We start from the raw sequence: 23,871 nt of genomic DNA on the forward strand, positions 1-23,871 counted from the left end.
CCAGCCGGCCGCTCACTTGTCCAGGTCCTGTTCGGGTGCCCCCTCTGGACATGCGTCCCGGCCCACCCGAAATCCTTCTCTCCTGAATGGCAGGATTGCTTGAAAGAATGTGATCACAAGGCCGCAGCCCAAGCCGCCCAAACAACCCGGAGATACGACAAGCACGCCCAGCCCCTCCCCGCCCTGGGCGTCAGCCAGCATGTGCAGATTCAGGACTGAACATCCCTCCAGTGGGACAAGGTCGGCGTGGTTATGGGCCGCGGCAGGCCCAGGGACTACGAAACTGGCCTTCCAAGTGGGAGAATCTGGTGGCGCAATTGGTGATACCCCCGTCCGGTGGCCCCGCCCCCCGATGCCACCGCCACCATCGCGCCCCTCCCCTCGCTGCCCTCATGTGTGGACCCCCTTGCCCCTCGCCTCGGCTTGCAGGTACTCAGGCCACCCATGTCCCCTCTGCGAGTGCAGTGGGAAGGGGTGTAGTATAGTGGTATAATGTAGGACTAATACGAACTTGTGGCATAGTGTATAGAACTAAGAACTAGTGCAAGGGTGGAGCACAGCATGCTGGATCCCCTGACGCTTTCCAGGACTCTATTATGGGCACAAGGCCCTCGTTGATTGATACATGTGTAATACAACGTAGCATCATTTTCCTTCTACACTGGGAGTATGATGTCGCCCCCATTTTAGTCTAGAACTGTCCGTCTTACTGTGAGCATGTAGCTCTCCTATTGTGACTCACCTCTGTATGCATAACCCACTGATTAATAAAGACTCCAAACGTCCCCAGCGTTTCTGTTGCACACTTACAAAATTAATGTAGTTCCAACTTAATCTATATCCTTGAATTCCAATTATCATAATTAGATTTGAATTAATGTGTGTATGTGTGTTAATTTCCACCTCACTTTGTGGGGAACAGTTGGCAGAATGGAAAGAAAAAAAAAAAAAATTACATACATACATCTCACAAGGCTTTTTCCCCCCTTCCAAGGGAGGTAGCCAGAAAGGGAAAGGCATAAAAACACCCCCACCCATTTCATCCCTAAATAAACTCCCCACCCCTCCCACCCTTCCTCTTATCTGAGCACCTTATCTGAGCACCTCAAAAAAAAAATTACACCCTAATTTCATGATAAATTTTTACTCAAGTCACTTCATTGATACAAGAATCATTTTTTCTGTAAACCAAATAACCTTGAAAAATATTCACAAATCTCTGGAATAAAATAGGAACACTAAAACAATACAACTCAGTCACTCTTTAATTAGATATCTACACACATGCACACTAATAATTACATGATGATACAGGCTCTCCCCACCTCCATAACTGGACCATATAACTTTAGAACTGTAAACACAGCAACCATTTCTTGTGGGCACATCACTGTTCATACCAACAAAACAAGTATGGATTATTATTTTTGTTTTTTAATACTTGGTGAAAAAATTATTTACAACATAACAACTGAAGATCCATGATTTTGGAGTGATGAAAGATTGAACAGATTGCTATGTGCTAACTAGGTGATTTCCATCTGCTACTCATAGACATCTTCTTTGTCAGCAATATACTGGATGATATCTGCTGGCCTTAGCAACTTTTCTGCATCTCCATCTGGAATTTCAAAGCCTGAAACGCAAGTGACCATTTAGCTAACGACACTTAATGATGTTAGTCATTATTTGTACCATACCATCAACTGTGAAAGAATTAAACCATGCATTTTCCACTACCTAAGGCTGAATACGAAAATGCTAGAAATAATATCCAAACTTACCAAACTCATCCTCCATGGCCATAATCACTTCAACATGATCTAAAGAATCTAAGCCAAGATCTTGCATGAAATGAGACTCCACGGTAAGCTGTGAAAACAGTTCACAATCACTTCACTTGCTTATAACTCAAACTTATAATACACATTTTGCTCACTATAACAAGTATACATGCCATTTACAATGCTAAGAAATCTTGCATCAAGCCTATCCCTACATATAAAATTTAAAAATTTATGTAACAAGATAACTAGGAATGGCTATTAAGGTTTCCCATAAAATAAAAGAGAAAATGTACCTTATCTGGATTAATCTTATCGTAGAGTCTTAGTACAAGGAGGATACGCTGCTCTATCAGGCTCAATGTCAGAGGTTCCTTAGCACTGTAATTGCGGCACCAGACTGTACCCTGAAACAAGATACATCTGAAGACAACTGAGCATGTGTGGTTGATCTTGCATGGGGGGAGCTGTGGAGGAAACATTATTGTCCGTTCTATGCGTGACGGACACAAAATTTTAATTGACTGGTAGTCAAGGGTCCACTGATGCCTATCGTTTCCACAACTCCTGCCATGTTTTGGCCAGCCACACTACCATACTATTCCAATACCTTATCTGCATTGACTTTATCATAGGCCTTGCAGACACTTAGAACTCGATCTTCCACTTCACTGCGGGTCATTTTGGCAGCATAGTTTCTGAACATCCATTGTACCTGGTAAGTAAATGGTGGGGAAAAGTTCCATGTTTACATTTAGAGCATCAAATACAAAAATAACTTAGTGATAGCAGTCACGTAGTTCCAAAACACAACCCCATCAAATAAAAAATAGCTTGTATTGAGTTTGAATTGAAGCATACACCTCCCACAGTATCAAACAACAGTTCTTGGCACTTTCCCTAGACCTCTGGGATGAAAATTTGAATTGTTCTGTGCTATAACAGTGCAAGTCTATTTCTATGTTACCAGATAATTCAACAGGAAGAAGGTAGTAACTGCCAGTTGACAACTTTCCTTGTCACAACAAATTAATGTCATAGCACATTGGTAAAATTATTACTTTCGCCTATTCTGCTCCAAAAGTGGGTCATTAGTATAACTTTCCTTGTGTGTAAGTGTGGGGATAATGAATGGTGATAAGAGATCTTGGGCCCAGTCTAAAGATACAACTCTGGGACTGCATCTACTAGATGAAAGTAAGTGACAATAGGTTTAACAGATGAATGGTAAGTAGACTATTCTCTCAGATGACCATCTTGCAGAAATACCACAAGTAAGTACCTATTACCATTTCCATAAAACACTTGTTTTATATGATGGCTCTAAATCAATCTTTGGAACTATCGAATGATCCTTACTGTTTATATATACAAGAGTAAAATTAACTCAAGTTACATGAAGGTCATGAATTTCACGACCATATTTATTCCACAAGAAACTGTGGCAATAGGGTTTTTTTTTTTTTTACATTACTAAACTTTGGAAAGATCCATCTATTTTAGGGGTACTATGATGATATGCATGGGTATGCCAAATATATAATACACACACACATTTGTTTTATTTATACTATTAACCAATGCCGCTGCTACAACTTTTGCTTGGGTGCTGAAGGAGCACAATTGAAGTGGTATGCCAAACCAACAAAAGAATTTGAAAGAAAAAGAACAAGGACATCACAGCTGGCGTCTACAAGATTCTGAGTAAGGGACAAGTTTCACACTGTTTAAGAGTCACATAATCCAAAAAACATGCATTTGTAAACACTGCAATGATGCTTGAAACTAAAACATTACTATTGTACATACAACATACTAGGACAACACCAGCTACCTAATCGAATGGAATAAGGCTGGGCTAATTACAACACAACCCATGTTCTCAAATGCTTCTCCAGTTGAACAAATCTGTTCTTGACCAAAAATTTTAATTTCTTTTACTATATTCAACCAAAATACTAGTTCTTGACAAAACCAAAATGAATGGAAAATGGGGCAAAATTCAAAAGCTTTGTGGAAAAACATCATCCTGACAATGTTCTACCCAGCAGATCATAAAATTTGTTTTGGTCCTTGATTATATCATCTGGAACAGTTTTCTAGAATGGATTGTGGTTGAGAACAGAGGTTCTACTTTATATGGAAAACCCAATAGAATAGAAGTGTCTGGAAGCAGCTCTTATTTGAAGGGCAAATAATAAAGAACAGAATAAGGGAATATTCAACATTGCACCCCGCCAGTAATTCATAATTTTGCATTGTGAAAAAGTTTTGGAAGACCATCTGTGAGCTGCCACAGCCATGTAACCTGCAACTCTTCCCCCTCCCTGTCCTTGTCCCTTTCAAGACTTAAATACACTCAACCCTCCATTTAATGGACCTTTATGCAATGGATCCTCAATTCAGTAAACAAAAAAATCCTATGCATTATAAAGCCAGATGATGGCCCAATTGTCCATTGCTGTCTAATCCAAGTCATGCATCTGTTGTGCGATACTTTACAGTGATGCATCAACCCTTACGTGCACCATGCTGCCCAATAATTTTTTCTGTTCATTCATTTCATATTAACTTGCTGTGTGTGTTACTAGTCAAAAATACAATATCATATTATCAGGCACAGTAAAAGAAACCAATAAATGTATACTGTACCAAATTACCAACAATGGTCATTTGTCCATTATTTACTGATCTTGTCAGTTGTGCTTACACTTGCATTTAATTAAACGTAGGGTTAAGTGTACTTAAATTTGAAATGTTTGTCTCTGCACTTGGAAATGCTCAGAGTGAAATTGTACATTCAATAAGGACTTTTCATCTTCAAATGAGGTTTCCTGTGCACTGTCAGCAGCTGCCATCTTCAAGCACTACCCAGGATAATTAGCATATGGACTCTTGAATGGCAAAGGTAATCCCTGTCATGAGTAACATTGCCTTCTACTTTACAAAAAATATGGGACAAATATGAATGTAATAGTTTTGGAGGGGTTTATTGAGTGTAGTTGCAGAGGCATATGGGGGGGGGGGTTAAGTATAAGAATTTGGAAGGGAACATAGAGTCTGGGAAGAACGGCATGGATTTAGGAAATGTAGAGGATGCATAGACAAAACTTTTGTGGCAAGGCAAACAATAAGGATGTCTTTTGGTCTTTCATGGATCTGGAAAAGGCTTATGACAGGATTAACAGGAAGGCATTGTAGATGTTGCAGAAGTATGGGATTGGAGGAAATTGTTAAGGGCAATCAAGTTCATACATAAATAATAGAACTTGTGTTTGGATTTGGAAATTGTGAGAGCAAGTGATTCGAGGTGAAGGTGGGGAAGTGCCAAGGTTGTGTAATGTCACTACAATTGTTCAACGTGTACAGTGATAGGGTGGTATGGGAGATAAATGTGAGGGTGTTGGACAGAGATCTGGAGATGGTTAGGGATGGTAGGAAGTGAACCAGTTGTTTGCCAATTGCTTACGGTGGGGCCAGAGGAAAGTCTACGGCAGTTGGTGGTGGAGTTTGAGAGGACACGAGAAGAGATAAAGGTTAAATTAAGTGTGGGCAAAATTAAGGTGACAAGATGTACAAAGGGAGAGGGTGGCAGCAAATGCAGGAAAGTCTTAAAGGAGAGGGCTAGAGTTAAGTATTTTGGGTCACATACAGCAAGGAATGGAAACATGGGGGGGAGATAAAATGTTGAGTGAGGGAAGCAAGTTAATATGCAAAAGTGGTGGTTGAAAACTTGCGTGAAATAGGCAGTTAGGGGTGAATGTCACCAGAAGACCATATGAAGGGGTGTTCTGCCTACAAAACTGTAAGGGGCAAACTTGGAATTCAACCTCTTCAATACAAGTTGAATACTCACACACACATTATGTTGCCTAATGTATGATGATGCATCAATACATACAGTGCTGGACAAGGAAGTATGAACAGTTAGCGATAACAAGTGATGAGGAGAATGAATGAGTCAAATCAATAAACAAAAGCTCACTTCATACCTCTAATACTCTGATGGGTGGCCTTTACATGCAATGATCTCACGAAGGCAGTTTGGAATGGAAGTGGCGTACTTGGCAAGATGTGCAGGGGTTATACTAGCCCAGGATTGGCAAATGGCTGCCTCGAGCTTGGGCACAGAGCTCGTATCTTTACCCTGCAGGTCTTGTTTAATGTGGTTCCACAGGTTTTCTATTGGGTTTATGTCAGGACTATTGCCTGGCCAGTCTGCTATGTAAGGTATATGACAGTCTTTAAGCCACTGAGTAACACTACGAGCAGTGTGGGCTGGGGCGTGATCTTGTTGAAAGATGGTATGGGGAAGTTTTAGTGGAAGAGGACTTGGGAGCCTTGTTGCACTACCGAAAAATGTAAAGTGAACCAATATGTTTATTATGAACTCTTAACCTCTTCACTCCGGGGCACATCGCACGTCTGGCAGCATTAGCTACCGACGTGCGATGTTGCATCATAATAATCGCATTATAAAAAATAAAGTCAGAGCTCAATCGTCCGTTCTCTTTCACCCGTGTATTTTGATAACCATAGAAAATTGATGAAGCCAGTTTAGAGAGAATGGAAATTACGTAGGTACGACTACAATAAATATAATCAAGATGGCGACGTCGGCATTGAGTACCCACTTACTCCTCATGTCGCCTACGTAGGCGTCACCGTATGGAAGTGGTTAAATGACCACCTGGAGGATTCTTTTAATAGCTCAGGTGCTAACATGTTTCAACAAGATCACGCCCCAGCCCACAATGCTTGTAGTGTTACTCAGCGGCTTGAAGACTGCCATATACCTTACATAGCAGACTGGCCAGGCAATAGTCCTGACATAAACCCAATAGAAAACCTGTGGAACCACATTAAACAAGACCTGCAGGGTAAAGATACGAGCTCTGTGCCCAAGCTCGAGGCAGCCATTCACAAATCCTGGGCTAGTATAACCCCTGCACATCTTGCCAAGTACGCCACTTCCATTCCAAACCACCTTTGTGAGATCATTCCACGTAAAGGCCACCCATCAGAGTATAAGGAGGAATCCACTAATTACAGACTGGTCTCCCTAACAAGTGCTGTAGTCAAAATTTGTGAGATTATAACCAAGAATAGAGGGTAAAACACTTAGAAAAAACTATAATAAACCCCAGACAATTTGGATTCAGACAGGGAAGATCATGTACCCCAAATTTAATCTATTTCTACTCAAGACTAATAGATATAAGAAAGGGATGGATGAGCTGATTGTGCTTTCCTAGACTTACAAAAATCCTTCAACAAAGTACCATGCAAAAAATTTATTATTATTATCATTATTATAATATATATATATAAAAACATAGGAGGTATACAAGGCAACCTACTAAACTGGATGGAGGATTTCCTGTATGGTGGAAAAATGATAGTAGTAATAAGAGAAGTGTTCAGGTTGGGAGGAGGCGATTAGTGTTCTGCAGGGATCTGTATTGGCTCCAATAATACTGGAGATACAAAGGTGGGACACCATGAGTGTAACTCCCTTTCCCATTAGATACTACGTAAATACATCCCTCCCCAACCATGTGATGATGTCTCTAAGTAGACAAAACATGTCAGAAGAATGACCTGGAGATAAATGTTGAATTCAACATGAATGACCAACTAGAGGCAATAAAGATATCTTGACACTAGAATGCAGGACATTTCCGGCAACACATACATTTCTTAGGAGAATTATTGATATATGGAACAGTCTTCCCAGTAATGTCATGATAGCAAGCCATGCACTTTCCTTTGAAAGAAGCTTTGATAAATTCTGGAAAAACTATAAGACAAAATATGATTATGAAGAGGCCCTCGTGTTGATGAACACAATTGGACACTACCAGTCACGACCAGATACTGAAGATTGCAATCTAGACAGAGGACTAATCTGATCTATAGCCAGAAACCTTGTAAGGTTACTAGATAGGGTAAGCTTATATGGACTGATGGGTGGCAACTTTATTGTCCTCTCTGTTGTCCATCTTGTGTGACTACAACAAACTATTACCAGCCCAACTCTGGTTCCTCTTATACAAACAAGTTGGTCGGCCCTATTTATGGTATCTATAGGGTTTGGATATTGATCACCTCTACCATTTATTTTGCATTAAATCTACCTAAAATTGTAATAAATAAAAATTTGAAAACAATTGTTTTGCTCTTAATTTGGATTCCATTAATTACAACTATCATTTTTAAGTATACATTCATTATTTGGTCAATTTAAAGTGGAGCACACCTAAATCACATAGCAATAGAAAATGGATTATAATACATTAATACAAGTTTTTCTCAAGGGAAATCAATAACAAAATGCCTTGTTACTGAACGGAGCTGTGACGAGTGCTTCTAGATGCCATGCTTGTTTTGATAGATGCAGAAATTGAAGAAATTAAAGTATGATAAACTGTTCTGTCCTAACCTAGCCTGCATTTAGTAATGTGGTACCTGTAATGCTTGAGGTCATCAGGGTTGTCGTCATCGTCAGGGATGGTGACAGTTGGTTTTGGCATCTTATTGGACTGGAAACTGGGTGACATGATTGACTCGCTTTTAGCAACTACTTTTTTTGTTGTAGATTTCTCACAAAATGAATAAATTCATATTTACTAAATTAATATTCAACTTATTATACAGATATATTGCTTTGGTATGCACAAGGTAGTCATTGCCGTCGTCAAATAGATGTTGATAGGACTGGTCAGATAAGACGAACATGGCATCTTGAACCTATCATTGCAGCTCAGTTTAGTAGTGTATTTGCTTTTAGCATTTTTTTTTAATTGATTTTGCCCAGAAAAACATTACTTTGATGTACTTCAATTGATCAAAATGTTTAATTCTGTATTGATAAATCACAGATGTGCACTTCATTAATAATACCTATTTTTTTCAACAGCAATTTTTTTCTACTACCTTTTAGATGTGGATGACCACAATTAATTTCGTCCTTACAAATGTCTGTTCAACAAATTGCTCCCAAATATCAACATTATATATGAAGTGCTTTCTATTTGTGATTGTTCTTCTGTGCCTTCCAAAATCAATGTTGTTAAAAAGAAAAAGAAAAGAAAAGAAAAAAAGTGGGTCAGGATAGATATCAGATAAAATATTAATCAATATCTAATTTTGACCAAATTAATCTTTAATGCCAAGTATTTGCCCATGAGTACACTATTAACTGGTACATCAATACAACAAATTTACACTCTTATGACAATTATCTATACATTCCAGCAGTATTCTGTATTAAATTTCCTTGATTTTAATTATTCAACCTAATTGGACTTTGTTGACCAAACGTATTTCTCAATCAATTACAGAACCCCATCTACCCCTTTACGAACAAAACTAGTCTCAATGAACTAACATTATTTCCAATCTACTAAATAAAGAAATTCAATCATTATCATGCCATTACAAAACCGACAACATAACATACATTTCCTCCATTTCTGCAATGGAAACCACGATACTTCCTTACAACTACGACATCTTAAATTGATTTACTCATATTTCAATAATTCAGCAACAAACTAATCTACCCAACAAATGTTTTAGTCTACTGATACTTGATTGCGTAGTGTGGTTTAGTTTTGTTTTCGTGTGCATACCGGTCTGTTTCACAGCCAAAGTACTTACAGGATGAACTGAAATTAGCAGCTGCTTGTTTGTGTTCACATATTCTCTAGATCTAAAGGTGTTAAGTGACGCAATTGTAGTAGCCCTAGGGACAGCCACCCGGAGTAAGGCAGGCCTAAGTAGGGATGAGGTCCGAATCAGCTGTGCTAGGGAGGCCATTTTGCGAATAGACAATCCGTCTGTACCTCGATGTTGCAGAACACTGGCTAGAGTGACCGCGGTTCGTTCCGTCATAGAAAATGGGAATTTTGGCGGAATGTTTGGATCAAAGGGGTTTGGATGGACCATATTATAAAAATCTCCATGAGATAAAGAAATAATCAGGTTGATGCTCTACTATATGTAAAGTATCCCTTAGCTCAGAATATAAAAACAGCACTAATATCTATTATAGCGTAGTTCGGAGGAAAAAATCGAGTGGAACTAATTAATTATTAACGCAAGTCACTTGAAAATGTACACTCTTTTTATTCATAATGAAGTTTCAGTAGGTTGTTTATGTTAGAATTTGGTGTTCTATTTTTTGTTTCACAGATTTCATCGAATACAAACCATGTAACTCAAAGAAAACATATCGGCCGCCATGTTTGACTTAATAGTAAACAAGGTTTGTTTTTGAATTGAGCAGAATCGAGCGTAATTGTCAAGAGATTTGAGATGGATCCCCAAAACCAGGGATCCATACACTTTCTGTAACTTGTATTATAATACATGTAAGTATTCAATCTCGTTTATTTTCAAATGAAAGATTTGGGCGTGGAGTTTAATAAGTCCAACCCTGGGTTCAGCCTCAGGATGTATTTGTTAGTTTTGTATACATTTATTACCTTAATATCCAGATAACATGTTATGTTTATAATTTTGCCTCGATGACATTTTGTGTTACAGCATATTGCCATAAACCTTGGACATTTTATAGTTATGAATAACATAACAACTGTGTAGTCATATAATGGATGTGTTATAAAAGAGATATAAACGTAACACGTACCAAAGAAACGTTATCATTTGACGTAGAACAATACCAACACACAACACGTACCATAGAAAGATAAACAATTCCATTAGTGATGTAAAAAGTTAAAATGTACAAAATCATGTAGACTGGCAAATTTGACTAGGTTTTCAATATTCACACCCAAGATGTGTTAGAAAGATGGTACCCAGTTGAAATAGCTAACAGCCAACAGGTCAGCATTACCATGATCAAGTGTGATTAGTACAATAAGTTTTCCTTATCAGTACCAAAATTTCATAACTGGAACAGGTCACCTGTGATAGAAATTCACATACATTTCGAAAGAGGCTCCTGTGACTACAGCTTTGTAACCTGGGCCCTGGTATAACATTACATTTAACATTGGCTAATGATGGTTTTATAATTATTTACTAGTAGATGATCATATTTCTCCTGGTTATTTCAGGATAAAAGACCTTAACTATGAGGACAGGTGTGAAAAAATTGAACTCACAACATCATAAAAAGAGGGCAGAGAGATCTAATCAAAAAGTATAAAACCCCAAAAGGTTTTGAGAAAATTGACAGAAATATCCTCTTTGGGTACAATGAAAGTAGCAGTACAGAATTCAACACATACAAACTAAGAAGTGAGGGCGCTAGAAAACTAGCTTGAACAAATTGATTTAGTTGTAAATTCATGGAATGCACTTCCCGAGGATGTTGTCACTGCCCCAGTTATTAGCAGATGATGATCAGTGCCCATTTTCAACTTTAACACCCAAGATGTGTTTGAGAGATGGCAGTTACATAAGATAGTCTCTTAACTACCCATTAAATTGTAATAGGTAAGCTTGATCCTTACACATTGTAGTCAGACTTGATTCAAATTTCACCACTGCTTCCAAATTTAATATCCAAGTCATTCAATTTTTTTATTATCCCTGGGAGGTGAGCCAGCTGTTGTTTGCGGACGACACTGCGCTTGTGGCAGGGTCAGAGGAGGGATTGAGGAAGCTGGTGGCAGAGTTTGGGAGAGTATGTGATAGAAGAAAGCTAAAGATAAATGTGGGTAAAAGTAAGGTGATGAGATGTACAAGGGGTGAAAGTGGCAGTAGACTGGAAGTGAACATTAAGGGAGAGCGACTGGAGGAAGTGGATAGTTTTTAGATACTTGGGTGCAAGTGTAGCAGGAAAAGGTGGAGTGAAGGTGGAGGTAGAATGTAGATTGAGAGAAGCGAGTAAATGCCTTGGTGGTTTAAAGAGTGTAATGAGAAATAGACATTTGGGAATGGATGCGAAGAGGAGACTGTATGAAGGAGTGATTGTGCCAACAGCACTGTATGGGGCAGAAACGTGGAACATAAGAGAAGAAGAGAGAAGGAGTTTGAATGTGTTTGAGATGAGGTGTCTGAGAAGTATGGTGGGGGTTACTAGGCTGGATAGAGTGAGAAATGAGGAGGTGAGGAGGAGAACAGGGGTGAAAAAGGATTTGGGAGAGAGGGTTGATGAAAGAATATTAGGATGGTTTGGACACATGGAAAGAATGAGTGAAGAAAGACTAGTAAAGGAGGTATGGAAGGCAGATGTGGAGGGAGTGAACATGAGGGGACGTCCTAGGATGAGGTGGATGGATGGGGTGAAGGGGGCTTTGGGGAAGAGGGGAATGTCTGTTGAGGAAGGAAGGGAGAGGACGGAAGACAGAGGTGAGTGGAGAATGGTTGTATATGGATGATGTTGTGACTGCATGAGGAGGAATGGGCGGGGGGGTGGGGGGTGGGGTAGTATGTGTGAGTAAATTTTGACGCAGCCCGAAGGGATTTCTCCCCGTCCTCTCCTTATATGCAAAGGGGGACGGAGAGGGGGGGTCGCCGATTAAATGAAGCGGCCTTGCTGTGGATGTACTGTGTCTTGCGACACTGCTTCTGACCCAGGGCGGTGGGCAGGGTTCAGGGATGACCCGTCATCCAGGAGGTGCTCAGATGAGAGGAAGGGTGGAAGGGGTGTGGAGTGTATTTTAGGGATGAAATGGGTGGGAGTGTTTTTATGCCTTTCCCTTTGTGGCTACCTCCCTTGGAAGGGGGAAAAAGCCTTGGTATATGTATGTATGTATATGTACTCATATATAAGTAACCTGTGTACAGATTCAACAAACTGCTATAATATAGATTATGAAATTATACACCCAAGACTGAATATGAGATAGGAGCTCTTAAAGAACATGAGTCTGTTTGAACAAGTAAGAGATAACTGAATAGCTATTGCATGGGGACCAATGACAAGTACCTGCATTTGATGACTATGCAAAATCCTTGCATATTCTTGAAAAGACTTTGGACCATTGTCCTCATCTATAGGCACTGCCGCTGTATTCTCCATTTTCCTCAAGTATAGAGGTATGAGGTGGTCTATTCTAGCTTGTAGTGGGGCCAGTTCTGGAATGGATAACAAAATTGTCCATTTTCAAAACCTGTCAACCCCCTTGCCTCCATCAAGAGGTGCAACCTTGAGGAGCTGACACTTGGTCTTTAGTCTAGCCCAAAGATATCTATATCTCTCTCTCTCTCTCTCTCTCTCTCTCTCTCTCTATATATATATATATATATATATATCTCTCTCTCTATCTCTCTCTCTCTCTCTCTCTCTCTCTCTCTCTCTCTCTCTCTCTCTCTCTCTCTCTCTCTCTCTCTCTCTCTCTCTCTCTCTTCATGCAGTTTTTTACACATGAGAGCTGACAACTGAAGACTGTTCCCCTAATTAATTAATATGTGTGATCTCTCCCAGTATGGCATGTATGGTCCATCTTGTGATGGTCCAGTCAGTCGATGTAGGGACAGAAGATTAATAACACTAAGAAGGAAGAGGGAGGGACCACCAAAGACCATGCTGGGACAGGACAAACTGGTATAGACTCAAGATTGTTTGAGAACCCTGTATTATTGTACATTCATTGAAAAGATTCTTTGTGATAAAACATAAGGTATCTAAAAGATCATAATTTCAGTCCAAGTATACATTGTTTGTTTAGTCAGTGCCATTCAGAGGAATAGTAACCATCTTCTCCCTGATGCTCATCATGAAATAGTAACACCCACGCCTCCATTAAGAACTGGTACTCGGTCTCCAGACCAGACACTAGATATCCCTCTGAGAAACTTAAGCCCAAACTTTCCCTTCTTTTATCTAAAAGGTGAGCTGAGGTCAGCAACAGTTACCCTGCTCCTCTAACCAGTCAGTGGTGCAGAATCTTATTTATACAATGCAGACAATAGTCCAACATGTCTTTCTAAAGATTTATAGGAGGGGTCTAAGAACAGATGCCAGCAGCTGTGGGGTTGAAATTAGAATGTTATAGATATGAGATATAATCATCATTGTTGTCAAACAAACTGTACAGTGTTGATCACAAAAGGACAACAGACCCTAAAACACTAGAGTACAGTGCACAATATCATCCCACCACCCCCACCCAACCACACCAATGAAAATGTATACATGCAGTACTCACAGGGAGAGTTGTATCATATCTTTAGTTTTACAGGATCCTTGGCTGTCTCCCATGAATCAGAGACCAAGTTAAACAAAATATACATTGCACACTTAAGCAGACAGCTGTGGTCATCACAGACATACACACATACAGTGCACAATATCATCCCACCCAACCACACCAATGAAAATGTATACATGCAGTACTCACAGGGAGAGTTGTATCATATCTTTAGTTTTACAGGATCCTTGGCTGTCTCCCATGAATCAGAGACCAAGTTAAACAAAATATACATTGCACACTTAAGCAGACAGCTGTGGTCATCACACACATACACACATGCGCACACATGGCTTGACAGGGCAGTGGTAGCATTTGCAGCCACTACACCAGCGGTCTGAATTTGAATGCTGTGAACCATTGCTCCAACTCATGTGGGTGAGGAATTGGGTGTGTGTGTAAGTTCACAGCATTACTCATAGATCAATTATACGTGAGCTCTGAGCCCTCATCTGAGAGGGTAATAGCTGTTGATCATGAGCCTAACATGTGATCCAAGACAGTGCTGAAGTACACTCACACACACAGTAGAAATGTATCAATATCCAACAGAGCTCCCATATCCAACCTAAATAACTTTCAGCATATGTTTTTATTAAGACTCAAAGTTTATGTAAATTTGAAATTATCAGATGAATAGAACCAGAGTAATTGATCTACCTCTTATTAACAATTCTTGGTCTTGTGTTTAATCTTATGATAATGGTTTCATTGTACACTTTAAGTAATTTTTGTTCCCAGGCTGTGATCAGAAAGTAATTGTTAACACCAAAGAATGTGAAATGGCAAATAATGCTCAAGTAAACAGTGATTTTGATGAAGATCCTGAGTCCAACAGAGTGGAGAATTATGATTCTGATGCTACAGACATGTCAGGGGAGATCTTCGGAGATGGTATGTACTCTTGTTACATCTGATGTTGACATCTGTACTTTGGTGTTGGCTGTCCTGGTAATCCTTGATTTATTGTTAACCCCTTGCCATACCTCTTTCTGTCAAGTCATATGACAAAGATTTTGTATGTTCATTATTCTCTGCATATTTAGCATTTAGATGTTTAGTATCTTTTATGTTATGATTGGATTTGGTGGCAGTTTGCATGTGTGGCTAGGTTGGATGGTGGTTCTTGCTTATACTAGTAAATATTTCTCAAGGGCTGATGTCTAGTAAATTTGATGGAATAGGAAGTTTGGTGGTCAGTCTTGCAGTGCTTGTTTTGTGATTTGAGTATGAGTACATTTTCATATGGATATGCATTATGTGGTGGAAGTTTGTTGTAGATGTTTGATAAGTAATTATGTGCTGTTCCATGAGATGTATTTTGTTTTCAGTGTGTATATTTCTATTGGGTTGGTTTTAGTGTATCCTGTTATTATTCTTAATGCTTTGTTTTGTGTAGTTAGTAGGGTTTTTATGTTCATAGGGAACCATGCAGGGGAGGTGTGATCAAGTGTGTTTTTTTTTTAAATGTAGACTGAAATAAGAGTTTCTGTTAACCAAAAATGTGCATGCTACTAGTCTTTGTTTATTTATTTTCTTGTTGATATTCACTGTTAGGCCCATGATGTGTTTGCTGAAAAACATGTAAATATAAAAAATTAGACCCAAGAGTTTTGAGATCATGTCCATTAGAAGGAGTTGACAATTAAATTTTACTGTTGAATGTTTCTTTGATTCATAGTTGTCTTGTTCTGAGCAGATGAAGTTTCATTTAGAAGAAATGTTTTTGTTTTTCAGATGATCAGGAAGAGCAACTTTCACCTAGAATACAGGTAATACAGGACTTTTGCAGTGATCAATAAGTTCTCAAGTAATCTAACACAATTGTGATCTGGACATAGAGTACATTCAACATTTTGTCATAATTATAGCATATACAGTTCTGAGGGTAATAAGTAGGTTTTGAATGCTTTGACTCAATCACTCCCTTTTTGATGTGTTTGCAATTCTGAAGACACCATTAACTTTTGTGATGTGCACATTTGAATTCAAAGAAGGCTCTTGGGTAAGAATAAACATAGAAAACACTAATACAATTACACAAATGTTCATGCAAAGAATAGAGAGAACAAGGAGAAATGCCTTTGGAGAAACCATCCATCCTACACCCACCCAAAAACCCATCTGCTTAGCTCCTCATGAATGGAGGGTCATCCCTGACTCCAGTCCACTGCTTGGGTTAGAGACAATGCAACAAGATACAGTACCTCCAAAGCAAGGCCTAACAGCTTCATTAGGTAGTGACCCCACCCCTCCATTCACAACCTCATCCACTTGAGAAATACACAGAGCAAACAAGAAGAAATTCCTTTAGACCACATAATTTCCTCATCCTTTCACAACTGCTCTCCTCACTCACACCTATCTCATGTCCTCCCCCTTCCCTAATTGACAGACATACCTCTAATGTCCAGTGCCTCATTCACCCCACCTATCTTGTTGTTATTACTATAGTTATGTAGTGAGATCTGTTCCTTATCAGTGACATTATTTTTTTTATTTATTTATTTTATTTTATTTTTTTCTTCTTGGCAGGTGCGCAGATTTAACATGAGATCTCCAGTTCTGCAAAGAAGTCAGGTAATAATGGGTAATTGGTAAATTTCATCATTGTGATGTTCAAGTCTTTGTGCTGATTAAGTAAAAGGTTGTTACTCATGGCCTAAATGATTGTAATTTGTTGGGAGGAAGGTGGAGGTGAGAGACAGATGGAGAGAATGAACTAGTCATTCTGCATGTGGTCACCAGGTCATTATCCTCCTTGTATATTCTTGTCCTACAGTAATAGTTGTAAGGATGTTTTCACAAAACTTGTCAGATATTTCATGACATGCAGTGTATGTATCCTTTATATACCAATGGCCTCCCCCCCCCTCCCCCCTTGTGATGGGTGTGGCCAAGTCAGATCATGGAAGAAAACTACAGAAAAGGGAATTTCATGGAAGAAAACTACCGAAAGGGGAATTTATTTCCAGTTCCTTCATTTCACCCCATTTGTCTCCATTTACGATTAGTCACGCGATTCATTGCCTAGTGTCTTTCTTACAGGAAACCCACAGATCCCAGGTAACTGGTAACAGCCACAGGATTGATCGTCATTCAAGGAAAAAGTATTGAGCTTGAGTCTTGGTATAGCTATAGAGTGAGGCAGTGTAAGATGGGGTGTTTGCCTTTTACAACATGCATGGAGATATGATAGTGGGATTGTTATCCCCTCACTAAAGAACCAAAGGAAAGAGGTGGTCCTGGTAGTAGTGCTAGAGAGAAAATTTAAGGACTGTTTAAATGAGGGTAGTTTATTTGCAAGGGAGAGAACCATTCTGGTAACTGTTCTTTGTATCCTTTTGATCTACTTTATATCCATCACTTTATGCAGAACTTATACCACTGCATTTATAGATATTACTTTATGTAGATACTGTAAAGCTGCTGGTTTTTGGATGGGTGTGGAGTGGATGTAGGGTGGGTGTATGCTTTGACTTGGCCATCCCCTGTATCTATCTATCTATATGTATACACCAGAGGCCTCTTTTCCTATTATAAGGAAGGGAAGACCTTTTGGTAATGTATGTATATATGCATATAAATTAATCATTCTTTCTTTTCCACAGCAGGAGAACAGGCCAAATTTGAGTTGGCAAACTGCTCAGCAAGGCCATGATGCACCCATTATTGCTTCAAGTCCTGAAAGTGCAGCAAGAGATGCAGATATAGAAAGTGATGTAGATGTGTCTGAAGGGTCAAGTACACATCAGCAAATAGATCCTGCCCACAGAGATGAGGAAGAGCTATTGGCTGAATCAGAACCAGAAGATATGCAAGTAGAAGACCAGGTAGAAGTGATTGTCGAGAGACCAATTGAAAATCAAATTGATGTGGATGAAGAGAGGCAGGCTGAAGACAATCAAGTTGAAGTGGTCAATGAGAGGCAGGGTGAAAATGAGGTTGTGGTGATTCAGGAGAGGCAAGCCGATGATAATGTGGAGGTAGTTAGAGAAGTGGAGGTTGTAGAAGTAGAGCTTGAAGAGGAACCTGAGGCAGAGAGAGACATGCAGCTCGAGGAACCAAGGGAAGCTAACGGAACTGAGAGAGCTGAAGTAGATGTAGCAGTTATTTCAGAAGTTCAGACACCAGCTGTGGTGGAACATCCTAAACAAGAGACACCAAAGAAAGAAGCACCCAAAAGTAAGTCATGTTAGGGAATTTTTTCTTGGGTCTAGTTTTATGTTGAGGAAGGACAGGAGAGGACAGAAGACGGGTGAATGGAGAATGGTTGTATGTGGATGATGATATGATCCATGAGGTGGAATGGGTGGGGGGAGAGGGAGTATGTGTAAGAAAAATTTGATGCAGCCTGAAGGGATTTCTCCCCGTCTTCTCCTTTCCTGCATGAGAGGACGGAGAGGGGGGTCGCCAATTTGATGAAGCTGCCTTGCTGTGGATATGCTGTGTCTTGCGACACTGCTTCTGACCCAGGGCAGTGGACAAGATGCAGGGATGACTCATCATACAGGAGGTGCCAAGATAAGAGGGTGGAGGGGAGTGGAGTGTGATAGGGATGGAATGGGTGGGAGTGGTTTTTATGCCTTTGTTTTTTTAGCTACCTCCTCTGTAAGGGGGGAAAAAGCCTTTGGTATATGTATGCATGTAGTTTTATGTAATATGTCTGCATGAGGGGAGGAATCAGTGGCAAGTAATGGTCTCCCTCCTTACCTCCTCTGCTACCACAACCTCCTTCTCCTCCTTGAGCTTTTATCCCTGTGTTCTTGATTCCATAGAAAGGCAGGAAGTAGTTTGATAAGAGGAAAATCTGTGAAGTAGATACAATTAGTGCTTTTTCTGTAATGAATTCAGGTTTCTTCATATAGTTTCAATATCAAGGTAAATTTTCTTTCAATGTATAGTTGTCTTAAAACTAATGTATAGCATTTAGATGTTAATCCAGCACTAATCTTTTTCTTTAAAGGTGTTGCTCCTGCATCTCCCGATTCTGAAGATGATGAGGGGCAAACCTGCCCCATTTGTTTTGAACCTTGGAGCAACTCAGGCAGTCACCGACTCTCGTCTCTCAAGTGTGGCCACATCTTTGGTCAGGCTTGTATTGAACGGTGGCTCAAAGGCCAAGGAGGCAAATGCCCTCAGTGTAATGCCAAGGCTACCAAAAAGGATGTTAGAGTATTGTATGCAAAGTCCTTGAAAGTGATTGACACATCTGAGAGGGATAGGGTTCTTCATGACCTCGAGAAGGAACGGGAAGCAAGACGAAAGTTGGAATTGGAACACGCTCAAACTAAACTAAAGTATGAGTTGAAGGCACAGCTGGTGGTGAAGTTGCAAAATGAGCTGCTGGCCTTGCGTCAGAGTTCAGCTGTATCTTCTGTTATGGATTTATCTCAGTCACAGGGTAGTGAGTCAAAGAAGGGTAGATTGGTGTTATGCACAAGTATGGAACTCCAGAAAGATGGTGGTTGTCGTGTAATGGCTTTCAACAGCTGGCTGAATATGTTAGTTGTGTCTGTGCCAAGCCAAGTGCAGATGTTTTCAGGTTTTGGTGTGAAAAAGGTGAACATGTTGGATATGAAGGCTGAGCGTTACGTGCCCATTCATCAGAAGCAGATTCGGGACATGGCCTTCAACCCTGCCAAAAATGACCTGCTATTGACCGTGGGCATTGACAAAGTGGCCAAGTTAACTAATGTATGCAGCAATGCAAATGTTCAGACTTTCACAACAGAAGCTCCTCTGTGGGCCTGCTGTTGGGATTCTGATGAGCCTAATGTTTTCTATGTGGGAACATCTATTGGCACAGTAGTCAAGTTTGATACTCGACTCACAACTGGTAGTGTGGAGACTTTATATGTTTCAGGTTCAGGACCTATTGTATCCTTGTGTTTTGTACCTCAGTCGTCTGAGAGTACCTTTCCTATGACAGGACTACTCGTTGCGCGACTACAATCATGTTCCTTCATGGAAGTAAAAGAAGATGGAACAACTCGAGATCACACATTGCCACTAGAAGGGCCATTCACTTCGGTTTCTTTTGAAAATTCCAGCCGCCACTTCCTCGTGTCTTGTCGACCCAGCCAAAAGTTTCCTCATGCACGTCATATGCTCTGTTCCATGTCCATCGTCAATATAGCAACAGAGCCACAAATTTCTAATAATATAGTCTCCTCCAATATTGTCCACACATTTAAAGGGGGAACAACTCAAAAGGTTCTTTCAAGATCATGCTTGTTAAGGCGCGGTGGTGGTGCCAATCCAAATGGAAGTGTTGTAGCATGTGCAAGTGATGAGTCCAACCAGAGTACCTATGTATGGGACACTTCCACAGGGAATTGTGTGCAGCAGTTGAAGGGCACTGACACTGTAATTGATATTCTTTCGGTGAATACAACATGTGGTGCTTACCTCAGTCTTTTATCAGACAAAATACTCAAGGTCTTCAAGTGGGTGGATGTCCTCAGCTGAGGGAATGGGAAATTTTTATCTGATTGCTTGTCGTAAGTCAGTATTGCAGCACGAGATAGAAAGAGTAGCTTTGTTCGACTAGCTGGCTCTACAGATCATGCACTTCTACACAGTAGATTAGATCTATCACCACTTCCTTTTCGTTCCATATTTAGCCAAAGTAAGATTGTAAATATTTTTATATTATTTTTATGAGAATAAACCTTTATTAAAGATATATGATATTTTATTTCTATATTTGACATTACTGCAAGAGACAATCATTATTCACTTGTACACTGATTGAGCATCCTTTTCGTGAATTACACAATCATAGAAGTGTAATATTGCAGCCATCCTTGTTAAGTTAGAACTCATTTACCCCTGTGTATTGAAGCAATTGGGGGTAAACTAGCTCCAGCCATGAGGCCCTGTTGTGGAAGTGCTGTCTTGCTGCATTACCTCTGACCTTTCATCCAAGAGCCAAGGTGGGAGGAATAATGAGTAGGGTTTTGGATGGGTATAAGATGGGCTTATGCTTTGACTCATTTACATTCCTTCTTAGGGTTTTTAGGTATGTGTATACTTAATGAGAACAAACTCGGTGTTCTGATAATGGTATGGTTGAAAGTATTTCTAACAATGTTTACACCCACTATGAAGTAAATGAAGAATTGGAAATACCAAATACATTTTCTTGTATGGCTTTTGTTAAATGATGCAATTTTTATGCAATTTTAGGGTTATGAACAGTGTAAAATCCATACATATGCAATAAATTTTTATAATTACATCAACTAATTTATTATTGTTAATAGAAACCTAAGGATGACAGTCCCCCAGAGCAGTAGCTCTGTCAGTGTATGCTTGTGTACAGAAAATTGTAATAAATGTTGCCTTGTAGTTTCATTAAGTAGGGAATCTGCAAGACAACAATGGCTGGTAAGGGACCTCAGGCCCTTCTACAAATCTTTTTGGAAAGATACTTTAGACTTGTATTGGTGGTGGGTGATTTATGTCAGTTGACAGTGGTAGGAGGGAGGCAATCACCAATTGTCAGTTCTCCAGGTGTGAAAAGTGTAAGAAATACAAGTGACACAAAGCATAGGCCCAGTCTGGTGTCCGCATCTCCTGAAGGAGATGAGGAGTTTGACATCAAACATTGAACATCGCCTATCATACATCTCATTCTCAGAAATATCTCCGGCGCTTGGCCTTCAAGCCAAAAATTTCTTCAATCAATCAATCATTCTCAGAAATGTCTCTATTGTCAGGAGCATTTCGCTTGTCTATAAATCATATTGTTGAGTTTACAACAGCTCAGATATTTCACCAGTCAGTTCCTGCAATGCTTTTTACTGAACAATGTACATGTGTAGAATTCCTTATGCAGCAGTAAGTCTGCCCAAGTCTAAATCTTAGTTTTGCCTGACATCAAGTTTCAGTCGAGTTATCAGTCTGATTAAACAACTAGGCAGATCTTCCTTTTGATTCTAGCAAATTTATGCATGGTCAGGAGGTCACGCAGAATTATCAGAAGTTCAAAACCCTTAATTTTTTTTTTATCACTTATTGTTTGTTTCTTTTTTATATAAATTCTTACATGCATTTATTTAAATAAAATTTCCTTTGAACATGATATTTCTTTACGGTATAACCTACTTATTTATCTATTCCTGTGTGACATTCTGCCCTCCAGTTATTCAAGTGAATCGGGGTTGTTGACGGTCAGCAGTGCTTCCACTCTACATATTCTACATATTTTAATAATGGCAATGACAACCTCTTTGAATTCTTTCCTATAGAATTTTACATAGTAATTTTCAGTCCTGCATATTTTAATTCTGAAAAGTTGCATCTTATTTGCAAGTGTTTTCTTCTCTGCCTCCCATACTTCCAAGATAAATTTGAGTGTCACATGATCATTTTACGATAACAGGAGTTGTTAAGAATCAATGTTATTTTTATGATTTTCAAATCTGTATACTTTTGTAAAGGTTTGATTATACAATTAATACTTTTGTAACTATAAAAATGCTATATTGCTACAATACAGTCTGATCGCGCAAAATAAACCCAAGGAAGTCGCATTTTAGTGCCAGTAATATGTGGGTAAAGATAACCACTTGGCAACATTGTCAAGGTGTCGGAGCATGCGGTCGAGGTTTACCTTCCCTTCCGGTCACTGACACTGCTACCAGTGGCATGACGTGGGCATATCTCTTGAGATCCGGGAGAGTGCTAGCCTCGTATTAAAAAAATAAATAAATAAATAGGATATAAATAAACATCGCCTCCAGCAGGTTAGAAATTAGTGAAAAATCGGCATAGGTCTTCCTATTGCTATCTAAAATCCCTGTCGCTGATCCCATTTTTCGTGATTTTTTCAATGATCACTTTAGAGCAGCGTTTCTCAACCAGGGTTCCCAGGTGACAAGACCACAGCTAGGGGCAAGCCACAGAGTCCTAAGAACCTATTACATACAAGCTGTGCGTTCCATTGTAGACTATGCAGCGGTGGCCCTCGTCATCCTCCCCCAAACAGCGTGGAACAAATTGGAAGTGCTACAAAACCAGGCTCTCCGTACCATAACTGCGGCTCCCCCCTGGACCCGAGTTGCTAACCTCCAACAGGAGGTAGGTGTCACATCGCTAAAGCTACGTGCGGCAAGACTGTGTTCCTGCCTTCTAGTTAAGATCCTATGTACTGATAGGACAAGTGACATATGGGAAACCTTGACGAATGCACTGACCAACAGAGCCCATACTTCCCGTCGCCTATAGACCATACGTGCTACGAACAACCTATACGACCTCAACTTACACTCTATTGTCCAGCGACGTATGCTTGACAGTCCTCACCCCGATTATGGACCCCCGCCCCCCCTGGGAAACGTCTCCAGCCACTTTCCAAGCCTTCCCAATGACAACCAGGAAGGCCGACTGTGATCCTGACAAACTAAGACCCAAAGTCCTCAAGGAAATACAGGCCATCACCCCTTCTAACAGCACAACATATTACACTGATGGCTCGGTTGACCCCAACACAGGCAGATGTGGGGCAGATATTGTTGTCGACAATGGAGAAACAAATCACTGGAGAGTGAGTGATGGGTGCTCCACCTTGCAAACGGAACTAGCTGCTATTCTGCAAGCATTGGAGCACGCACAAACAACAGATCAAGAAAACATCGTAATCCACACCGACTCTAAAGGAGCCCTAGATGTCCTGCAGAGAGGAGTTGGCTCAGACAACATCTTTCTGCAGACATCAATTGAAATAATGATCACCCGGCTGCACCGACAGGGTAGAAACATCATCATACATTGGATTCCCAGCCACATTAACATACCAGGCAATACCTTAGCAGACGACGCAGCCAAGGCAGCTACAAGACGAGGTGAGATTACGACACCCCTAACACCGACCATAACCCAAATACGAAGCGCATCCACCAAACGCAAGC

The 23,871-nt window shown here is 40.0% G+C and overlaps 2 protein-coding genes across 9 annotated transcripts; one reads left to right on the plus strand and one right to left on the minus strand.

Annotated features, from left to right (window-relative positions):
• Positions 1 to 1,251: 1,251 nt before the first annotated feature.
• On the minus strand, positions 1,252 to 9,669 carry ND-ACP (NADH dehydrogenase (ubiquinone) acyl carrier protein). 3 transcript variants are annotated; one of them, XM_076207662.1, is made up of 5 exons: positions 9,447 to 9,669; positions 2,395 to 2,499; positions 2,081 to 2,191; positions 1,785 to 1,872; positions 1,252 to 1,636 (listed from the first exon to the last, which is right to left on the minus strand). In XM_076207662.1, the coding sequence occupies exons 1-5, from the start codon at positions 9,603 to 9,605 to the stop codon at positions 1,545 to 1,547; spliced, it is 555 nt and encodes a 184-aa protein (XP_076063777.1). In that variant the 5' UTR covers positions 9,606 to 9,669; the 3' UTR covers positions 1,252 to 1,544. The 3 variants fall into 3 exon arrangements, with proteins under 3 accessions (XP_076063777.1, XP_076063776.1, XP_076063775.1); XM_076207661.1 differs by lacking the exon at positions 2,081 to 2,191; XM_076207660.1 differs by lacking the exon at positions 2,395 to 2,499 and having other exon boundaries at positions 9,447 to 9,665.
• Positions 9,670 to 9,989: 320 nt separating this feature from the next.
• On the plus strand, positions 9,990 to 20,651 carry LOC143038449 (E3 ubiquitin-protein ligase rfwd3.L-like). Of its 6 annotated transcripts, none has more exons than XM_076207656.1 (7): positions 9,990 to 10,159; positions 10,871 to 11,252; positions 14,696 to 14,848; positions 15,692 to 15,726; positions 16,490 to 16,534; positions 17,566 to 18,139; positions 18,921 to 20,651. In XM_076207656.1, the coding sequence occupies exons 3-7, from the start codon at positions 14,737 to 14,739 to the stop codon at positions 20,423 to 20,425; spliced, it is 2,271 nt and encodes a 756-aa protein (XP_076063771.1). In that variant the 5' UTR covers positions 9,990 to 10,159; positions 10,871 to 11,252; positions 14,696 to 14,736; the 3' UTR covers positions 20,426 to 20,651. The 6 variants fall into 6 exon arrangements, with proteins under 6 accessions (XP_076063771.1, XP_076063768.1, XP_076063769.1 ...); XM_076207653.1 differs by lacking the exon at positions 10,871 to 11,252 and adding an exon at positions 13,189 to 13,384; XM_076207654.1 differs by lacking the exon at positions 10,871 to 11,252 and adding an exon at positions 13,189 to 13,308.
• Positions 20,652 to 23,871: the final 3,220 nt, after the last annotated feature.

The sequence above is a fragment of the Oratosquilla oratoria genome, chromosome 24 (genome assembly GCF_046742065.1).
Source record: "Oratosquilla oratoria isolate Oo_2021 chromosome 24, ASM4674206v1, whole genome shotgun sequence".
Taxonomy (NCBI): domain Eukaryota; kingdom Metazoa; phylum Arthropoda; class Malacostraca; order Stomatopoda; family Squillidae; genus Oratosquilla; species Oratosquilla oratoria.

Excerpts from the sequence above, each read along its gene's own strand:
- ND-ACP (XM_076207662.1), bottom strand. The coding sequence starts at position 9,605 with ATGGCCTCCCTAGCACAGCTGATTCGGACCTCATCCCTACTTAGGCCT. Across the intron at positions 2,500-9,446 it reads TGCTAATTTCAGTTCATCCT|GTACAATGGATGTTCAGAAA; the intron begins GTAAGTACTTTG and ends TTTACTTACCAG. Across the intron at positions 1,873-2,080 it reads ATAAGATTAATCCAGATAAG|CTTACCGTGGAGTCTCATTT; the intron begins GTACATTTTCTC and ends CTGTTTTCACAG.
- LOC143038449 (XM_076207656.1), top strand. The coding sequence starts at position 14,737 with ATGGCAAATAATGCTCAAGTAAACAGTGATTTTGATGAAGATCCTGAG. Across the intron at positions 15,727-16,489 it reads AACTTTCACCTAGAATACAG|GTGCGCAGATTTAACATGAG; the intron begins GTAATACAGGAC and ends TCTTCTTGGCAG. Across the intron at positions 18,140-18,920 it reads AAAGAAAGAAGCACCCAAAA|GTGTTGCTCCTGCATCTCCC; the intron begins GTAAGTCATGTT and ends TTTTCTTTAAAG.